The sequence below is a fragment of the Mobula birostris genome, chromosome 9 (genome assembly GCF_030028105.1).
Source record: "Mobula birostris isolate sMobBir1 chromosome 9, sMobBir1.hap1, whole genome shotgun sequence".
In the NCBI taxonomy this organism is placed as follows: domain Eukaryota; kingdom Metazoa; phylum Chordata; class Chondrichthyes; order Myliobatiformes; family Myliobatidae; genus Mobula; species Mobula birostris.
Window position 1 is genome coordinate 118,841,605 of NC_092378.1, and position 21,033 is coordinate 118,862,637.

The window sequence follows — 21,033 nt, forward strand, 5'->3', positions numbered from 1 at the left end:
TGCATTGATTATCATTCTGATCTTACAGAGGACCAGTTTTATCCCTTGTAATAATTTTTCTCTTAACATAACTGTAGAATTCCTTTGGGTTCTCTGTCACGGATCACGTTCCTATTTATCCAAGCACTTTCAACCTCTTGGTGTTCCCACAGAGGACGAATATAATATCTGACTCCTCATCACTGAATTGATTATCCTGATTCAGGGATCAATATATTTCTGAATATGAAGGGTAAAGTGGGACTGATTGGTAATTGATTTATCGCTTTAGGTTATTCGGCCCATTGAGTCTGCTCCCGCATTCAATCATGGTTTATTTATTATCCCACTCAACACCATTCTCCTGCCTTTCCCCCGTAACCTTTGACGCCTTTATTCAGAACCTATCAACCTCCACTTTAAATATACTAAATGACTTTGCTTTCACAGCCATCTGTGGCAATGAACTCCATAGATTCACCACCCTCTGGCTAAAGAAAATCTTCCTGATATCTGTCCTAAACGGATGTCCTTCCATTTTGAGGCTGTGCCCTTTGGTCCTAGACTCTCACACTGCAAGAAACATTCACTCTCTGTCCACTCTAGCTCAGCTTTTAGATACTCAACAGATTTCAAGGAGATCCCCTTTCATTCTTCTGAACTCAGCAAGTACAGGCCAAGAGCGGTCAAACACTCCTGATACATTCTGTCTTTACAATCCCAGAATCATTCTCATGAACTTTCTCTGGGCCCTCTCCAATGCAAGCACATCCTTTCTTAGACAATGGACAATGGACTACTCCAAGTGCAGTCTGAACAATGCCTTATATGCCTCAACATTGTGTCCACCTTTTATAATCTAGTCCTCTCAAATTGTCCTTATCAACGATTCAGCCTGTAAGTTAACCTTTGGGGAATCCTGCACGATGATTCCCAATTCCCTTTGCACCTGATTTCTGAATTTTCTCACTGATTAGAAAATAGTCTATGCCATTATTCCTTCTCCCTGACTGCAAGGCCATTCTTTTCCATACACTATATTCCATCTCCCACTTCTTTGCCCATTCTAATCTGTCACATGTACTGGGGTACAGAGAAGAAAATTGTTTGTATGACATCCATACATATCATCTGACAACATCAGTATATCAAGGTAGTACAAAAGAAAGGAAACAGCACAAAGCAGAAAGATCTGTCAGAGTTACAGAGGCAATGCGGACAATAAATTGCTAGCCCACGTTGAGATGGACTGTGAGGTCAAGAGCTCCATTAAATAGTCTCATAACAGCATTATAGAAGCTGAAACAAACAAGAGAAAATCTGCAGGCGCTGGAAATCCAAGCAACACAGTATGAAACACTGGAGGAACTAAGCAGTCTAGGCAGTACTTATAGAAAAAAAGTACAGTCAATGTTCTGAGCCGAAATCCTTCAGCGGGACTGGAGACAGAAAGCCGAGGAGTAGATTTAAAAAAGTGGGCGTAGCGGAGAGAGAAACACAAAGTGACAGGTGAAACCTGAAGGGGGATGGATGAAGTAAAGAGCGGGAAAGCTGATTAAAAGAGACAGAAAGGTATGGAAGAAAGAAAAGGGAGGAAGAGCACCAGAGGGAGGCAATGGGCGGGCAAGGTGATGAGGTGAGAGACGGAAAAGGAGATGGGAAATGGGGAAGAACGGCGGGGAGGGGGGAGGTGAGGGAGTATTACTGGAAGTTCGAGAAATCGATGCTCATGGGATCAAGCTGGAGGCCACCCAAATGGAATATAAGGTGTTGCTCCTGCAGTCTAGGTGTGGCCTCATCACGACAGTGGAGGGGCCGTGGGTAGACATATCGGAATGGGAAGTGGAACTAAAATACTTCCCTATGAATTTTACCTTTTTGTATTTTTCCCCATTTGAAAGATCAAAGTCTATCAAGACTTGATGGTAAATTCCTATTCTTGAGTTTGATTCCAGCTTAGCTGAAAAAACCATGCTAAAGGATCAATATTTCATGCTTTTTTTGATATTAATCTTAATAACATTAACATAATTAGACACATCACATTACAAAAGTGGATGCAGTGCATTTTCTAGGCAGATATTCTATGTTTTGTCCAAATGAGTGTCCCAAAAGAAAAGGAAGTGCTGTTGGAGTGGTTTACTCTCTGAAGCCTGTCACAGAGGAGCACCTATACACCTGCTCTGTGCATCTCCCAACATGTTGTTGTGTAGCAAACTGAGCAGGACATCAGTCATCAATAGTGCAATTCCAGTGGCAATTTCACAGCAATAATGCATATTTTGGTTGCCATGGATGCTGCAGAGGGGATGCCTGAGAGTTCCCACCTTTATTCTAAAGGACATGAACGTTGCGGTCAGTCAGAGGCATGTCTGTAGGAAGGAGAAGATGCACGCACTGGGGGTGGACAGGGAATCTGCCACTATCAGCAAAGCCTGGCAGGAAGTGGTTCTAGTAGTCACTTTCCAATAATCTCCACACATGGAGGAATGCTCAAAAATGTGTCTTGACTTTGCAAGATTCGCCAGTGATGTTTACACTGAAGTTGGAAGTGCAGATTATGGAAGAGCACGTGCTGGCTACTTTGAGGTGCATTGGGGTAGATGAATCCCCAGGACCTGACAATGTCTCCCCTTGGACTTTGTGGGAGGATTGTGCAGAAATTGCAGGGGCCCTGATAGAGCTATTTAAAATTCTTTAAGAACTATCTAGTGCAGCGGTCCCCAACCACCGGGCCACAAAGCATGAGCTACCGGGCCGCGAGAAAACCTTTCCTCATTCCCTGTCACACGCACTGTTGAGCCATTACGCACGCATCATCCATGTCAGCACGGGAAGGAGATCAACTCCTTGAGCTTGCAACTGACGGCGGGCTGAAATGTATGTTTGACATAACATCTCTGCCGGCATTCTGGATCAAAGTCAAGGCTAAATATCCTGAGATAGCCACAAAAGCACTGAAAATGTTCCTTCCATTTCCAACATTTTTCTGCAAAGCGGAGTTTTCTGCAATGAATGCAATGAAAACTAAATTGCGGAATAGACTGGACACAAGGAACCCCCTTCGAGTATCGCTCTCCCATCACCCCTGGTTAGGACCGTCTTATTGCAGGAAAACAAGCCCAGGGCTCCCACTGATTCAGCGATGTTGGTGTATTGAAATGATTTTATATGTTCATACGGGGAAAATACGTGCTGTGTGTTTAATATCCAAACGTTACTTAAAATGTTATGATGCTATTGACTTATATAAGCATATAACAATTACAACACGGAAACAGGCCATCTCTGCCCTTCTAGTCCGTGCCGAACGCTACTCTCACCTAGTCCCACTGACCTGCACTCAGCCCATAACCCTCCATTCCTTTCCTGTCCATATACATATCCAATTTTTCTTTAAATGTTAATATCGAACCTGCCTCTACCACTTCTACTGGAAGTTCGTTCAACACTTACTTCAAGCTCCCCTGATAATTGACTTATCACTGTATTCATGCGAGAAAAATATGCGCTGTGTTTAATATTAAATTCGTTAGATAAACCCTTTTAGAAATGAAAGTGAGTGTATTAGCCACTTATCACCTATATTCTGATCATGATTAACACCCCCCCTCGAACAGAATCGCCAAAAATGATTTGCAGGGAAAAAAAACAGCAGGTACACGCATGCACAGGTCACGCATGCGCACTGGTGCCCACGCAAGGCTTCATGGTCATTGTAGTCTTTCTCTGGGTAAACGCAACGTATTTGACTGCTACTCTTGTCCGTTGGCAACCAACCCCCCAGCCCCCGGTCAGCTGGTCCACAAGAATATTGTCAATATTAAACCGGTCCGCAGTGCAAAAAAGGTTGGGGACACCTGATCTAGTGTATGTTCTGTTTAAAGGCCCAGAAGATGTAGGGGTGAACAAGACAGGGTTTTAAAAATTCATTAATTTTTTTTAGATTATGAGAACACTCAGTTCTCTTTTATTGTCATTTTGAAATGCATACATGCATTAAGAAATGATACAATGTTTCTCTGGAGTGATATCACAGAAAACAGGACAGACCAAAGACTAACACTGACAAAACCACATAATTATAACATATAGTTACAGCAGTGCAAAGCCATACCATAATTTGATAAAGAACAGACCATGGGCACAGTAAAAAAAAAGTTCTCCAAGTCCCGAGTCGATCGACTCCTGAGTCCCCGATAGCAGGCGGCAAAAGGGAGAAACTCCCTGCCATAAACCTCCAGGCACCATCAACTTGCTGATACCTTGGGAGCAGCCGACCCTGAGTCCATCTGTCCGAAAACTCCGAGCTTCCGAGCAGCCTCTCCGATACAGCCTCCCGAGAGCCATCCTCTGCTCAGCGCTTTCGACCTCTCCCCGGCTGCTGAAACACGCAAAGCCGAGGTTTTCAGGGCCTTCAGCTCCAGAGATTCTGGTTACCACACAGTAGTAGCGGTAGGAAAGCAGTCATTTCAGAAGATTTCCAGATGTTCCGCTGTGCTCTCACGTGTATCTCCATCAAATCAGGATTGTGCACGGTCCCCTACTTGACAAATAACAGATATTCGTGACCTAAGTGGCCACGCGCGCTGTCATCGCGTCGCCATCTTCTCCCGGGAGGAAATTTATTTCATGGAATAAATATTGAGCTACTCAATCCATTTGTCTGGTGGAGAAGAGACATAGCCTAGTAATATGGACAATCCTGAGTCCCAAAGGAAACTATAGAGAATTGCTGTTACTTTGAAAATTATGAGACCACGAATCAATGGAATAAAGGAGTATAAACATTAAAATGCATTTGAAAGAAAGCTAGTCTGTATCTGTGGTGTAAACCTATATAATAATTACATTTTCTCATGCAGCAAAAGATTGCTCAGTTATCATTCATTTCTTAACTAACACATTTTTCTTCTGTCAGATTTTTTGGAGCATACAGTCTGGACGTGGTCACTAGTACGTCATTCAGTGTGGATGTTGACTCCATCAACAACCCCAATGATCCATTTCTGAAAAATGCCAGGAAACTTGCTGATTTTTCCTTCTTCAATCCGCTGATACTTTTGATTTGTAAGTGATGTGAAATATTTATGTTACGTAAAGGAAGATAAGGGTTTTCTTTTAGGTTATGGAAATCACTGATTAGTTGCTGACTATTTTGCTCTGTTCCATGTTTTGGATTTTCTGAAAATTAGTTGACAAAATACTTTTGTACCCTGGGGTAAACACAGTCCTGTTTCTGATGTGCATAGTTTAAGGCAGGAATGTATCTTTCAAGCACAATATCTCCACAAATTACTACTTGTGACCTGGCTTCCTCTTGGCAGAGAATTTCAGAGATACACCATCCTCTAAGAAAATAAATTTCAACACACCTCATTTTGGAATTACTGGCTGCTTATTTTGTAACTATGTCTCCAGGTAGCCCACCCACTTGGTGCTCTCCTCCCCACATACATTCACCAACCCAACTATTTGTCTTCTTTTTTTTTTGTTCATCCCTCTCTTCCACTCCTCTTCCCTGGTTTCATCTACCATCATTCCCTTCACATCCAGTCCCCCCTATCACCTACTAAGCCTCTATCCCAACCCTTACATACTGCTTCCATTGGCAATCTTTCCTGTCCTGTTGTAGTCTTGATGCAGGGTCTCGACCCAGAACGTTGACTACCACCTTTGCTACAGAGATTCTGCTTGACCTGCAGCAGTTTTCCAGCTTTCTGTTTCTATTCTAGAATCCGGCATTTGCAGCCTCTCTTGTCGTCTATCCCCTTAGAATCTTACATATTTGAATATGGTCACCCCCTCAATCTTCTGAACACAAAGGAATACAGACCCAAACTGTCTGACACCTCTTGACAGAACAACCGTCTCATCCCCGTGAATCTCTTCTGGACTGCCTCCAACACTACTTTATGCTTTTTTTTTGTGTGCAGCATTCCCGATACAGCCTCAACAATACTAGTGCAACTATAACAAAACATCCTTATTTTAAAATTCCAATCCCTTCACGATAAAGACCAGAACGCTGATTGCCTTCTTAACAACTTGTTGGATCTACCTGCTAACTTGTTGTCATTCATGCATCCGAACATCTGGATCCCTTTTAAAAAGAAAAATGTGTGATAATTAGGATTAGAGGGGCTCGTATAGCACATGAAAAAATTATGATGATGGATTTGATCTTGGATATTCTAGCAGAGGGTAGCGAAGACATAGTTAAATGGCATCTTTCTATGATCCTAATGTAGCTTATTAAATACAAAGTGGATTGGAAACATTGTGCACTGTCTACACATCCTTAGATTCTGCCCAACAGGTGAATCGAAAGGTTGTGGATACAAGTTACACTATAGAGATCTGAACAAATGATCCACACTGACATTTCAGGGCAGCAATGGGAGAGCATGCTGCTGAGAGAAGTGCTGATAAGATGTGAAATTGAGGCTTCATCTGCTGTCCTGGGAGGGCAGAGGATCCTATTCTTCCATATGACAACTGGAAACTTCTTTTGGATATTTGGCCAATCTACTTTTGAGGGAGCCCAGTTCACACTTGAATCAGGAGATCTTTTGCTCCGTGCTGTTTGTGGATCCTTGCTGTTTGCTATATCCCTACATTACAATAGGAGCTACATTTCAACAATTGGCAGTGCAGCCCTTGGATACCCAGAGTCTGTGAAAATGCCACTGAATTCAGTCTTTCCTTTTACCTCTCTGGCCCCTCCCCAATCCCCTTCATCCTTGAACTAAAACTAATTACTTACTTTGCTTCTCAATTGCTCTTTGTTATTTCTTTTCCATAACCCCACTTACTTTCAAATGAGCAGGTACATGGCTACTCTCAACAGTAATTTCTATGTTTTTGTATTTTTTTCAGTGCTGTTTCCTCCACTTACTCCAATCCTGGAGAAATTGGGTATCTCTGTCTTCCCAAAAGATGTGAATGACTTTTTCATGAGAGTCATACTAAATATGAAGGAAAAGAGGCAGAAAGGTGTACACAATGTGAGTGTTAAATTGACATATTTACATTTCTGCAAACATTTTGTCTCTTTCATTCCACAACACTGACAGTAATTTCGTAACTGAGAAGGAGGTGACTCTTAACAATATTGTTTGACCGAGGAAGGTTGTAGGGGGGGCGGGGGGAGTCCTTGAAAATATGGTGTAATTCTGCAATTTCTTAAATTTGTCTTTTATGCATGCAATATAAATGTCCAACCTGGCTGCACCTGCAATCACTGTTGAAATTTATTGACCTTCTGCACTGGATAACAGAAGCTTGTGTTGGACAGTGTTCAAGATTTGCAAGACATGGAATTTGTAGAATGCCTATGAAATAGCCTTTTAGAGCAGCTTGTGGTTGAGCCCACTGGGGGAGCGGTAATTCTGGATTACTCTGTAATGATCCAGTTTTGATTAAGGAGCTCGGGGTAAAGGAACCCTTAGGAGGCAGTGATCATGATATGATAAAATTCACCCTGCAGTGTGAGAAGTAGAAGCTAAAATTGAATGTATCAGTTTTACAGTGACGTAAAGGGAATTACTGAGATATGAGAGGAGCTTGCCAAAGTTGATTGGAAAGGGACATTAGTAGGGATGACAGCAGAGTAGCAATGACTTGAATTTCTGAGAGTAGCTCATAAGGTGCAGGAAAGATACATCGCAAAGATAAAGAAGTATCCTGAATGGAGGATGAGGTGACCATGGCTGACAAGGGAAGTCAAAGACAGCACGAAAGCAAAAGAGAGAGTATATATGTTGCAAAAATTAGTGGGAAGGTAGGGGATTGGGAAGCTTTGAAAAACCTTTGAAAAGGCAATTTAAGAAGTCATAAAGGGAGAAAAGATGATATATGAAAGTAAGCTAGCTAATAATATAAGAGGATCCAAAAAGTTTTTCTTCAATTATATAAACAGTAAAACAGAGTCAAGAGGAAAATAACTCTGGAGCGGTAGTTATTGGGGGGCGGGGGACATAGAAATGGTGGATTAACTTAAGTATTTTGCATCAATCTTCAGTGTGGAAGACACTAGCAGGATGCCAGAAGTGCAAGAGTGTGAGGGGGCAGAAGTGAGTGTTGTTGCTATTAATAAGGAGATGGTGCTTGTGAAGCTGAAAAATCTGAAGGTAGATAAATCATCTGGAAGCCATGGACTAGACCCTAGAGTTCCAAAAGAGGTAGCTGCAGAGATTATGGAGGCATTAATAATATATCAAGAATCACTAGATTCCGGAATTGTTTTGGACTGGAAATTTGTATATGTTACTCCACTCTTTAAGAAGGGAGGGAGGCAGAAGAAAGGAAATTTTAGGCCGCCACTTAGCCCGACTTCAGCGTGTGGAAAGATGTTGGTCTATTATTAGCTGTAAAGTTTCAGGGTACTTGGAGGCACATGATAAAAGAGGACGAAGTTAGCAAGGTTTCTTTAAGGGGAAATCTCGACTGACAAATCTGTTGGAATTCTTTGAGGAAAATTCTTTTGGCCTTTTTTTCTTGGAGCAGTGGAGGATGAGAGGTGACCTGTTAGAGGTGTAGAAGATGAGGAGAGGCATTGATTGTGTGTATAGTCAGAGGCTTTTTCCCAGGGCCGAAATAGCTAGCATGAGAGGGCAAGTGTTAAGGTGCTTGGAAGTAGATACTGAGGAGATGTCAGGGGCAAGTTTTTTTTACACAGAGCAGTGAATGCATGGAATGGGCTGCCAGCGATGGTGGTGGAGGCGGATATGATAGGGTCTTTTAAGAGACTCCTGGACAGGTACATGGAGCACAGAAAAATAGAGGGCTATGGGTAACCCTAGCTAATTTCTCAGATCAGGACATGTTTGGCACAGCTTTGTAGGCCGAAGGGACTGTATCGTGCTGTAGGTTTTCCATGTTTCTAAATAACAGGCAGGAAAGACGAAGGAGAATTGGTGGATGTTGTGTACTTGATTTTCAGAAGGCCTTTGACAAGGTGCTGCAAAGGATACTGCTTAACAAGATAAGAGCCCGTGGTATTGCAGGAAAGATACTAGCATGGGTAAAAGATCGGCTGACTGGTAGGAGTCAAAGAATGGGAATAAATGGGCCTTTTCTGGTTGACTGCTGGTGTGTCCCAAGAGTCGGTGTTTGGGCCATCCCTTTCATGTTATATGTCGATGACTTGGATGAAAGAATTGATGGCTTTATGGCCAAGTTTTCAGTTGATACAAAGAAGATGGAGGGGCAACTAGAGTTGAGGAAGCAGGGTGTCTGCAGAAGGACAGACGCATTGGGAGAATTGACAAAGAAATGGCAGACAGAATATAGTGTAGGGAAGTGCATGGTCATGCAGTTTGGTAGAATGATTAAAGGCATGGATTATTTTCTAAAAGAAGAGAAAATTTAAAAATCCGAAGTGCAAAGAAACTTGGGAGTCCTCGTGCAGGATTCCCTAAAGGTTAACTTGCAGGTTGAGTTGGTGGTATGGAAAGCAAATGCAATGTTAGTTTTCATAGCAAGAGGACAAAAGTACAGAAGTATGGGTGTAATGCAGAGATATTGGTCATACACACTGGAGTATTGTGAGCAATTCTGTGTCCCTTGTCTAAGAAAAGATGTGCTGGCATTGGAGAGGGTCCAGAGGAGATTAATAAATGATCTCAGGAACGATAGGATTAACATATGAGGAGCGTTTGATGTCTCTGCGCCTGTATTCGCTGGAGTTCAGAAGAATGGGTTTGGGGTGGGGAGATCTCATTGAAACGTATCATATATTGAAAGGCCTAGATAGTGGATACAGAGAGCATATTTCCTACAGTGAGGAAGTCTAGGACCAGATGGCACAGCCTCAGAATAGAGGGACATCCATTCAGAATAGAAATGAGGAAAAATTTCTTCAGTTAAAGGATGGTGATTCTGTGGTATTCATAGCTACAGATGGCTGTACAATACAAGTCTTTGGGCATATTTAAGGTGGAGGTCGATAGGTCCCTGATTAATCAGGATGTTAAAGTTTAGAGGGAGAAAGGAGTAAGAACGCTGGAGTATGCATAGCATTTTGAACATCTTGCTACAAATTGGTTAAATTGATCCAAGCTGAAGATCGTGAATTTATTCTATTTTTCCTAATGTGGAGTGAGTGTGTAACTCCACAGCCTATTTCCCAGCCAATTCTGAGGTTATAGGAGAACTTCATTGGACCAATAAATCACTAATTAGAGGTTTGGCTATAAGGCAAGTCAAAGGAAAGAGTGCTGTTATTGAAGTAAAAAACAGCTTTGAAAATTTTATTGCTAATCTTTTCCATTGTTTGATGAGTAGATAAGTAGGTAAATGGGTAGGTACGTATATATTTGAAATCCTGAAAGAGGAATTGGGCAATTATTCAACTTCAAATCATTGTCAGGGACATACATATCCAGTATATAAATGTCAGAAAATGTGCAGAAGTAGCACAGAGCTTTACAAACATGATGAATATAAATTACAGAAAAATGAAATTTGCTTAAATTATACATAACATATACAACAGAATAAACAAACATAAACAACAGTGGATGGCTGAGAGAAATACGGTTGGAGGGTAGAATTATGGTTTTCTAGTTCAGCTCAAGATCCTGATATTAATGGGGAGGATTATGATGCGGAATACCACTAGATTCACCAGTCACTTCTCAAGGGTTGTTGATAAATTAAGTACATGTGGTGGGTGGAACAAAGCAGACAGATGAATTGACTCTAATGTGTTAAAGCTGAATGGGCTTCTGCGTTGTGAAAGGCTTTGGTTTGGAATTCCAGGCTTCTTGCTCAACTCTGTAAAGAGTGTGACTGCTACCCATGTCCATTATTGATGGTCCTTTCAATATTGTGAAGGGCAGAAAAAAATCCATTGTTGATGTTGTTGGGCTTTTTTGCTTACAGGCTCTAAAATGAAAGCTGACCTTTCATGTTTCAGACAGATAGGCTTTGAAGGCTAATGATTGTAGACTCGTAGGTTTTGTCTTCTCTCCAGAGACACACAAGAGCTGACTTCCAGTGTTAAATGCCATTCTATTTGGCGGTTAGATTTATAATTGGGCTGGAGGTAGACAAATTATGGTGGATACCCAACATAGATTTGGAAATCTCTGGAAAGCACCCTGTATTTGCAGGGTGATAGAGTTTGCTTAAGATTGTAGATGGGGGGGGGGGCGTCACGTGATGACGTGGGATTGAGACGTGTTAATCCAGCTCTCCCGCAACAAATCAGTAAAGTACCGTTTAAATAAAACAAAGTTGTTAAATACTTTCTCAAAACTATTTATAAACTTTGTAAGGCTACTTTACGATATGCCTCCTAAACTGCAACAAAAGAAGTCTGCTGTTGTGAAGCAGCCGCGAGACGGGAAGGAAAAAGGGCCTACTGCAACGATGGAACCTCGGACTCAGGTTGGATCTCCTTTGGTAGAACAGGGAGCAATGGCAGTGGCAACGCTTTCTCTGAAGAAGACACCGGAAATGCACATGCGCAAAGAAGAGCGCATGCGCAAATCGACACAACGCAAATTACAAGAACCGACACCCACTGCAATTGAAAATGACTCAGAGTCAGAATTGGACTCTGCAGAGAACACAGATGAAGAGGAGGAAGAATTGGAAGCGAGTGGAAGTAAAGGAGATGATAGAGACATAAGAGAGGCTCTATTGCAATCAACGGCTGAATTAAGAAAAGTAAGAGAAGAGCTTAGAGATACGAAGAGGTGCTATAATAAAGTTATGGAAAGACAGGACAAAATGGAAAAGAAGCTTCAGAAGAGGGAAAGAGAAATGGGGCTGATGAATGATAGAGTGGAAAAAACAGAAAATGATTTGCTTGTTTGGAACTTGGAAAGAAACCGACTCTTGGAGAAAGTGGATATGTTGGAAAATATCAGTAGACGTAATAATATTAAAATTGTTGGTCTTACAGAAGGTATGGAGGGAGAAAAGCCAATAGAATTTTTTCAAAGATGGATCCCGGATGTTTTGCAAATGGGAGAGGAGGCTCGACCAATTGAAATTGAGCGGGCACATAGAGCTCTAAGACCAAAACCAAAAGATGACCAATATCCACGATCGATTTTAATAAAATTCTTAAGATTTCAAGACAAGGAAAGGATTCTACAGGCAGCTGCTCGAGCTGCCAAAGATAGAAAAGGGCCATTGATAATTAAAGGGAACAAAGTTTTTTTCTACCCTGATATAAGTTACGAACTTTTGAAGAAAAGGAAGAAGTTTAATCCAGTGAAAAAAACCCTATGGGATCATGGTTATCAATTTATACTGCGTTATCCTGCAACTTTGAAGATTTTTTTGCCTGGTGGAGAAAAAAGATTTTTTGATGACTACCAGAAAGCAGAGCAGTTTGTGCAAGATTTTCTGAATATTCACCAGATACAAGAACAAACTCAGGAGAGAGAGATAGATTGAAGATGAAGATTGGGTTAAAGAATGGACTTGTTGGATTTTTGAAGCTGGATGAATGTATAAATATATTATTAATTATATGAGAGGGGTAAGAAAGGTTAACACTGGAGGAAATTAGTTGGGAATAGTAATACTAATTTTGTCTATATATATATAACTTTTTTTGTTGCGGGGGAGCTGGAAGAAGCACTGATCGATTGCTACGTTAATCATGTGTGCAAGCGTGGCTTTTGCCGCGACCCGTAAAATGGAGGGGGGTAGTGTTGTGTATCCTTTCATTCACAACATTAGTGGGGGGGTATTTTGTTTTTTCTTTTTTTTTTTATCTTTTTTTCTTTTTGCCTTGAAGGTTGGGGGGGAGGGGGAACACATAGCAACATAGTGAAGTTTAAAGAAATTCCCCAAGGAACTATGAGAGTTGAGAAGATAAGTAATGTTTTAGATTGGAGTAACTTTGTTAAGAATAATGACTAATTTATTGAATATTTTGAGTTTTAATGTTAATGGGCTTAATGGACCAGTGAAAAGAAAAAGAATCTTAACATATACTAAAAGAATGAAGATAGATTTAGCTTTTTTACAGGAAATGCACCTAACAGAAATAGAACATCAGAAACTAAAGAGAGATTGGGTGGGTAGTGTTGTTGCGGCTTCATTTAATTCAAAAGCGAGGGGAGTAGCAATTTTGATCAATAAAACGTTACCAATTAGAATACAAAATGTAATAACTGATTCTGCGGGGAGATATGTGATTATACATTGTCAACTTTTTTCCGAACTATGGACTTTTATGAATATTTATGCACCAAACAAAAATGATGCAAAATTCATACAAGAAGCTTTTTTGAATTTGGCGGATGCACATGAAAAAATATTAATTGGAGGAGACTTTAATTTTTGCTTAGACCCAGTCTTAGATAGATCAACCAAGGCTGTTATAAAATCGAAGGTAGTAAATTTAACTTTATCATTGATGAAAGATTTAAATTTGATTGATATATGGAGAAGAATCAATCCTAAAGAAAGAGACTATTCGTTCTATTCCCATAGACATAAAACTTACTCAAGGATAGATTTTTTTCTATTATCAATGCATATTCAACACAGAGTGAAAAATATGGAATATAAAGCAAGAATATTATCAGATCATTCTCCTTTATTAATGACAATAATAATGGCTGACAAGGAAGAAGTGGCTTATAGATGGAGATTTAATTCAACATTATTACATCATCAAGATTTTTGTGATTTTATGAAAAAGCAGATTCAATTTTTTTTGGATACAAATTTTCATTCAGTGGAGGATAAATTTATATTATGGGATGCGATGAAAGCATATCTTAGGGGCCAGATAATAAGTTATACGTCTAAAATTAAGAAAGAATATATGGCAGAACTAGATCAATTGGAAAAAGAGATTACAAGAATAGAAAAAGAATCTCAAAGATATATGTCAGAAGAAAAATGAAGACAACTTCTCAATAAGAAGTTACAATATAATACGCTTCAGACATATAGAACGGAAAAAGCAATTATAAGAACTAAACAAAGGTATTATGAGTTAGGTGAGAGAGCACATAAAATTCTTGCCTGGCAGTTGAAAACAGAACAAGCTTCCAAAACAATAAATGCAATTAGAACAAGGGCAAATAAAATATCTTATAAACCTCTTGAAATAAATGAAACCTTTAAAAATTTTTATTCTGAATTATATCAATCAGAATCCCAAAATGATGTTAATGAGATAGAAAGGTTTTTATCACAAGTTTCTCTTCCAAAATTGAATTTGGAAGAACAGAGGGGATTAGATATGCCTTTTGCATTAAAAGAAGTTGAAGAAGCTTTAGGATCACTCCAAAGTAATAAATCTCCAGGAGAAGATGGTTTTCCACCTGAATTTTATAAAAAATTTAAAGATTTATTATTTCCTCTTTTTATGGAACTAATACGTCAAGCAGAAAAAATACATAAACTTCCAGAATCTTTTTCAACAGCGATTGTAATAGTATTGCCAAAAAAGGACAGAGATCCTATGAAACCAACATCATACAGGCCTATTTCTTTATTGAATACGGATTATAAAATAATAGCAAAAATTTTATCGAATAGATTATCTAAATATTTACCAAAATTAATACATATGGATCAAACAGGATTTATTAAAAATAGACAATTGGCAGATAATGTAACTCGGCTACTCAGTATAATTCATTTGGCACGAAAAAGGGATGAGAAGAGTATAGTAGTAGCTTTGGATGCAGAAAAAGCATTTGATAGATTAGAATGGGATTTTTTATTTAAAGTATTAGAAAAATATGGGTTAGGAACATCTTTTATAAATTGGATTAAAACCTTAAATTCTAACCCTAAAGCTAAAGTAGTGACAAACTCTCAAATTTCAACACATTCCAGTTAAAAAGGTCAACTAGACAAGGTTGTCCACTATCACCTGCTTTATTTGTATTGGTGATAGAGCCATTAGCAGAACTAATTAGAATTGATCCAGATATTATGGGTTTTAGAGTTAACCAAGAGGAATATAAAATTAATCTTTTTGCCGATGATGTTTTGATATATTTAACAAACCCACAACATTCGTTACATAAATTATCTTCTAGATTGGATCAATATGGGAAGGTATCAGGTTACAAAATAAACTGGGATGAAAGTGAAATTTTACCTCTTACTAAAGGAGACTATAGTCAATGTCGATTAGTAACCCAATTTAGATGGCCGGTAAATGGTATAAAGTATTTAGGTATAAGACTTGATAATGATGTAAAGAATTTATATAAATTTAATTATTTGCCACTGTTGAAAATAATTCAAGAAGATCTTGACAAATGGATGATACTACCAATAACATTAGTAGGTAGAGTCAATGTTGTAAAAATGAATATATTTCCTAGATTACAGTATTTGTTTCAAACATTACCAATACAATTGCCACAGAAATTTTTTCAGGAGTTAAATAAATGTGTGAGAAAATTTCTTTGGAAAGGTAAAATGTCAAGAATATCATTGGAAAAACTGACATGTAAATTTGGGTTAGGAGGATTACAACTTCCAAACTTTAAAAACTACTATAAAGCAAATCAACTTAGATTTATTGCATCTTTTTTCGATGATCAAAAACCAGCATGGATTAAAATAGAACTAGACAAGATAGGAGAAAATAAACCTGAAGATTTTATATATAAATGGGAATCTAAATGGATACGGGAAAAGAAAGAATCTCCTATATTAACACATTTGATTGATCTATGGAATAAGATAAATGTTGATAAGGAAACACAGAAATCTCTATTAGCAAGGAGACCTTTGTTCCAAAACAGACTTATTCCTTTTACAATGGATAATCAACTTTTATATAATTGGTGCCAAAAAGGGATTAAATTTATAGGAGACTGTTTTGAGCGAGGTATATTGATGTCATTTGAACAAAGGATAAATATAAAATATCTAATAATATTTTCTTTTGTTACTTTCAATTAAGGGCTTACTTAATAGGTAAGCTGGGTCAAACAATGTTTTTGCCAAAGCCTAATGAAATTGAAATTTTAATTCAAAAAGGGAAAATTAAAAAATTTATTTCTTGTATGTATAATTTGATTCAAGAACAGACAATTAAACAAGGAATCCATAAGTCAAAGCAAAAATGGGAAACAGATCTGAATATTAATATTGATGAAACAAATTGGTCAAGACTTTGTCTTGACAGTATGACAAATACAATAAATGTTCGACTTAGATTAGTACAATATAATTTTTTACACCAATTATATATTACACCACAAAAAACAAATAGATTAAATTCAAATCTATCTGATAAATGTTTTCAGTGTAATCAAGAAATTGGTACTTTTTTACATTCTACTTGGTCTTGTTTTAAAATTCAACCCTTTTGGATAAATTTAAGAGTCTTATTGGAACAAATTACTGGAATTCAACTTCCACATAACCCTGTATTATTTCTATTAGGTGATATTGAAGGGATAAAACCGAAACTTAAATTGAATAAATATCAGAAAGAATTTATAAAAATTGCATTGGCAGTAGCTAAGAAGACTATAGCAGTTACTTGGAAATCTGATTCGTATTTAAGTATGGATCGTTGGAATAATGAAATGGCTAGTTCTATTCCACTTGAAAAAATTACTTATAATTTAAGAGATAAATATGTAACATTTTTGAATATTTGGCACCCTTATTTACAAAAGATAGGATGGCATATTTAAGTGCTCCGATAAAGATTTTGGTTACTTGGGGAAAGTAACGAATAATTATACCAAATTTATTTTGAATCCCATGGAGCATGTGGAAACCTTCCAATAACCAGGCGGTTCTTTTCTTTTTTTTCTCTTTCTTTCTTTTTAGGTAGGACTATATATGGGGGGGGGGGGAGGGTTAAGGGGAGGGGGGGTGGGTAGATTTTATCTTTTCATGTATTTTTGAAAATTTAATAAAAATTATATTAAAAAAAAGATTGTAGTTAGAATTGATGTGAGCTTTGGAGTCCACGTACATGGATTTACAGAAGGGAATTGATAAGATGTGACGTAACTGGCTTATTAACAGAGTTGAAATCCATGGCATAAAAGAAACATGGATAGCATGGATTGGAAGTTGGCCAAATAGCAGAAATCCAGTGAATGGATGTTTATTTCGACTGGAGTAAATAGTGGTGTCATCCAGACCCAGATTGTGATTTTGTTTTCTTCAACTATCTTAATGAAACAGACTTGGGGATTCAAGCTCCAATTCCAAATTTTGCAGATGACACAGAAGTTGTCAATGCTGTGAATCATGAAGAGAAATGGGTTGGAATATGAAGCTGAACAGTAGCTTTAAATATGTGAGAGCTAGCACAGACATGACATAGATAGTGGAGGTGTCAACTGTCCTCCTCCTGCAGGCTTCGGCTTGATTCTGTTTTTGGTCCTGCTGGAGACAATAGATTGTTTTTTATCCCCTTTCACACCTTGGGCTTTCAGGATTCATACTTAATTCTAAGTGACTTGTCCCTGTGCCCTCTTGGTTGAATCTGACTATCTTGTTTATTTAACTTTCAGGATCGGGTGGATTTTCTGCAGCTGCTGGTTGATTCTCAAGCAACAGCCACTAACTCAGAGCAGCAGAATGATGCCAACAATTCAGCGCATAAAAGTATTGCCAGTACATCTTTGAGCTTTATTTCCTTTTATTCCTGAAGTTGACGCCCCGTTTTCAGTCACTAGCATTCTTTGATTAGTCGACTAGTTTGCATTCTGATAGAAATGGTTGCATGAAAACAATGCAGGGAGTAATCTCTCTGCTACAATTAGCCCCTCCACTGGTGGAAGTTACCTGACCTACAGTCACAGGTCTAGTTGGGAGTTGAGCTGTACAGGGAAGTTTTTGACGTAGTGTTTCTGGGGCTGGAATTGCAGTGAGCACTTTCAACATTTAAACCGTTTGCGTGCTGATTAGCTTTTATTGTTCTGATCATTAAAGACCAGAAAAGTTGTGATTTACCTCAGCATTGGAATGCACATTTGATGTCACTTCACTTGTAATCGCCTCTCAGAGAACATCAGTCTGTAATCTCAGCGATTTAGAAAGGAATCCTCCAAAGAGTTTAAACAATGTGGCTCTGAAATTAAACAACTAAGCAGAAAATTGGATTCTATTCAGGAAACCTTAACTGAGCACGATAAACAAATAAAAGAGAATGAAGAAATCCTGTCAATTCTGGATGAGAAAATGGACGACCTGCAAAAGCTTATGAAAAACAATCCAAGGTTAATGATGAACTAAATCAGAAGATTACTGATTTAGAAAACAGAAGTAGTAGGAATAATGTATGAATTCTTGGTCTGGAAGCGTTAATTGAAGGTCATCATCCTATGGAATTGTTTGCAAACTTTCTGGTTCAGTTCCTTCCTGATATTTTAAAATCGACACCGATGATCGACCAAGTGCACAGAGTACCTAGGAACAGAATGTTTGCAAGCAAACCTCGTTCAGTAATAATCTCTTTTCATGAGTTTCAACCAAAGGACCGTATAATTCGTGAATCTCGTCAGAAAGTTATGATTGATTATAATGGTAAGAAGATTAGAACTCTTGAAGATTTCTCGGCAGAGATTATGAGAGAGCGTGCTAAATTTAAAAGCGTTATGTCAGAGCGCTACAACAAGGATTTTAAACCTTCTCTACGGTATCTGGCGAAGCTCAGAATTAGATTGCAGGATGGATCGCAGGAATGGTTCCGTTCGAGTCTCCAGGCCCAGAAATTTTTAGAGTCAGTAAAGTGATTGCTTATTATTTGTTATGCGAATAACTGTCTATTTTACCTTTGCTAAGCTTTGTACTTAACTCTTTCTTTATGAACTTTTTAAGGCTTTATTTTGAGAATATGATTTTAATGTGCTAAAACTTTGTCTGCTAAGTTTAAAAGTGTCATGTTAGATCTGCTTAACAAAAAGTTGCATGAATAATTGTGTATTTTGCTTCTGGCGTATCTTGTAGTCAATTCTCTTTTTTGAACCTTTTAAGGTTTAACTTTGAGAATAAGATTTTAATGAGCTAATTTTCTGTGTGTCCATATTATTTTATATTATACTTTTCTCGAGTTGATATCAGAATTAACTATTTCTTTATCATCTGTTGTTTTGACTAGGTTGGAATATTTCTCACTTTGAAATTTATTTGGAGCTAAGCCAGCGGGGGGGGGGGATGTTGCTATTAGTTGTAGGCATCGATTCTTTTTGGTCAACTTTCTCTCTTTGGGAGGGGGGAAGGTGTTTGGGTATTTTTCTTGGAAGCTGTTTGGGATTCTTAGTCAAGCCTGTTGTTTGGTTTCCTTATCTCATAGGTCGTTGTTTAGTTTTATTAATCTTAAGGATTATCCTTTTAACTTTTTTTAAAAATAATAATAAAATGGATTATAATATTAATGTACTTAGTCTTAACATGGAAGGATTAAATCACGCTTTGAAACGAAATAAGATTTTTGCCTATATTATAAAACTTAAGGTCCCAATTATTTTTTTACAAGAAACCCACGTAGGCAATTCTGGTAGGGTAGGGCAAGGAAGAGGAGGGCAGTTGTGATAGGGGACTCGATAGTAAGGGGGTCAGATAGGCGATTCTGTGGACGCAGTCCAGAGACCCGGATGGTAGTTTGCCTCCCTGGTGCCAGGGTCCGGGATATTTCTGATCGTGTTCAAGATATCCTGAAGTGGGAGGGTGAGGAGCCAGAGGTCGTGGTACATATCGGTACCAATGACATAGGTAGGAAAAGGGATGAGGTCCTGAAGGGAGAATATAGGGAGCTAGGAAGGGAGTTGAGAAAAAGGACCGCAAAGGTAGTAATCTCGGGGTTACTGCCTGTGCCATGCGACAGTGAGAGTAGGAATGCGATGAGGTGGAGGATAAATGCGTGGCTGAGGGATTGGAGCAGGGGGCAGGGATTCAAGTTTTTGGATCATTGGGACCTCTTTTGGCGCAGGCGTGACCTGTACAAAAAGGACGGGTTACACTTGAATTCTAGGGGGACCAATATCCTGGCAGGGAGATTAGCGAGGGCTACTGAGGTGACTTTAAACTAGAATGGTTGGGGGATGGGAATCAAATTAAAGAGGCTAGGCGAGAAGAGGTTAGTTCACAACAGGGGGATGGGAACGAGTGCAGAGAGACAGAGGGGTGTAAAGTGAGGGTAGAAGCAAAAAGTACTAAGGAGAAAAGTAAAGTGGCAGGCCCACAAATCCAGGGCAAGCATTAAAAAGGGCCACTTTTCAACATAATTGTATAAGGGCTAAGAGAGTTGTAAAAGAGCGCATGAAGGCTTTGTGTGTCAATGCAAGGAGCATTCGTAATAAGGTGGATGAATTGAAAGTGCAGATTGTTATTAATGATTATGATATAGTTGGGATCACAGAGACATGGCTCCAGGGTGACCAAGGATGGGAGCTCAACGTTCAGGGATATTCAATATTCAGGATGGATAGGCATGAAAGAAAAGGAGGTGGAGTGGCATTGCTGGTTAAAGAGGAGATTAACGCAATAGAAAGGAAGAACATAAGCCGGGAAGATATGGAGTCGATATGGGTAGGGCTGCGTAACACTAAGGGGCAGAAAACGCTGGTGGGAGTTGTGTACAGGCCACCTAACAGTAGTAGTGAGGTCGGAGATGGTATTAAACAGGAAATTAGAAATGTGTGCAATAAAGGAACAGCAGTTATAATGGGTGACTTCAATCTACATGTAGATTGGGTGAACCAAATTGGTAAAGGTGCTGAGGAAGAGGATTTCTTGGAATGTATGCGGGATGGTTTTTTGAACCAACATGTCGAGGAACCAAATAGAGAACAGGCTATTCTGGACTGGGTTTTGAGCAATGAGGAAGGGTTAATTAGCAATCTTGTCGTGAGAGGCCCCTTGGGTAAGGGTGACCATAATATGGTGGAATTCTTCATTAAGATGGAGAGTGACATAGTTAATTCAGAAACAAAGGTTCTGAACTTAAAGAGGGGTAACTTTGAAGGTATGAGACGTAAATTAGCTAAGATAGACTGGCAAATGACACTTAAAGGATTGACGGTGGATATGCAATGGCAAGCATTTAAAGGTTGCATGGATGAACTACAACAATTGTTCATC

At 38.8% G+C, this 21,033-nt stretch overlaps 1 protein-coding gene across 2 annotated transcripts in view; it reads left to right on the forward strand.

Moving 5' to 3' along the window:
- Positions 1-21,033, forward strand: part of LOC140203018 (cytochrome P450 3A30-like) — a 56,064-nt gene that overhangs the window by 21,684 nt on the left and 13,347 nt on the right. The window contains exons 7-9 of one of the 2 annotated variants that reach the window (XM_072268699.1): positions 4,901-5,049; positions 6,859-6,986; positions 17,463-17,565. In XM_072268699.1, coding sequence (XP_072124800.1) covers positions 4,901-5,049; positions 6,859-6,986; positions 17,463-17,565 — 380 coding nt within the window. The remainder of the gene's footprint in view (positions 1-4,900; positions 5,050-6,858; positions 6,987-17,462; positions 17,566-21,033) is intronic. The other variant, XM_072268701.1, reaches the window with a different exon arrangement.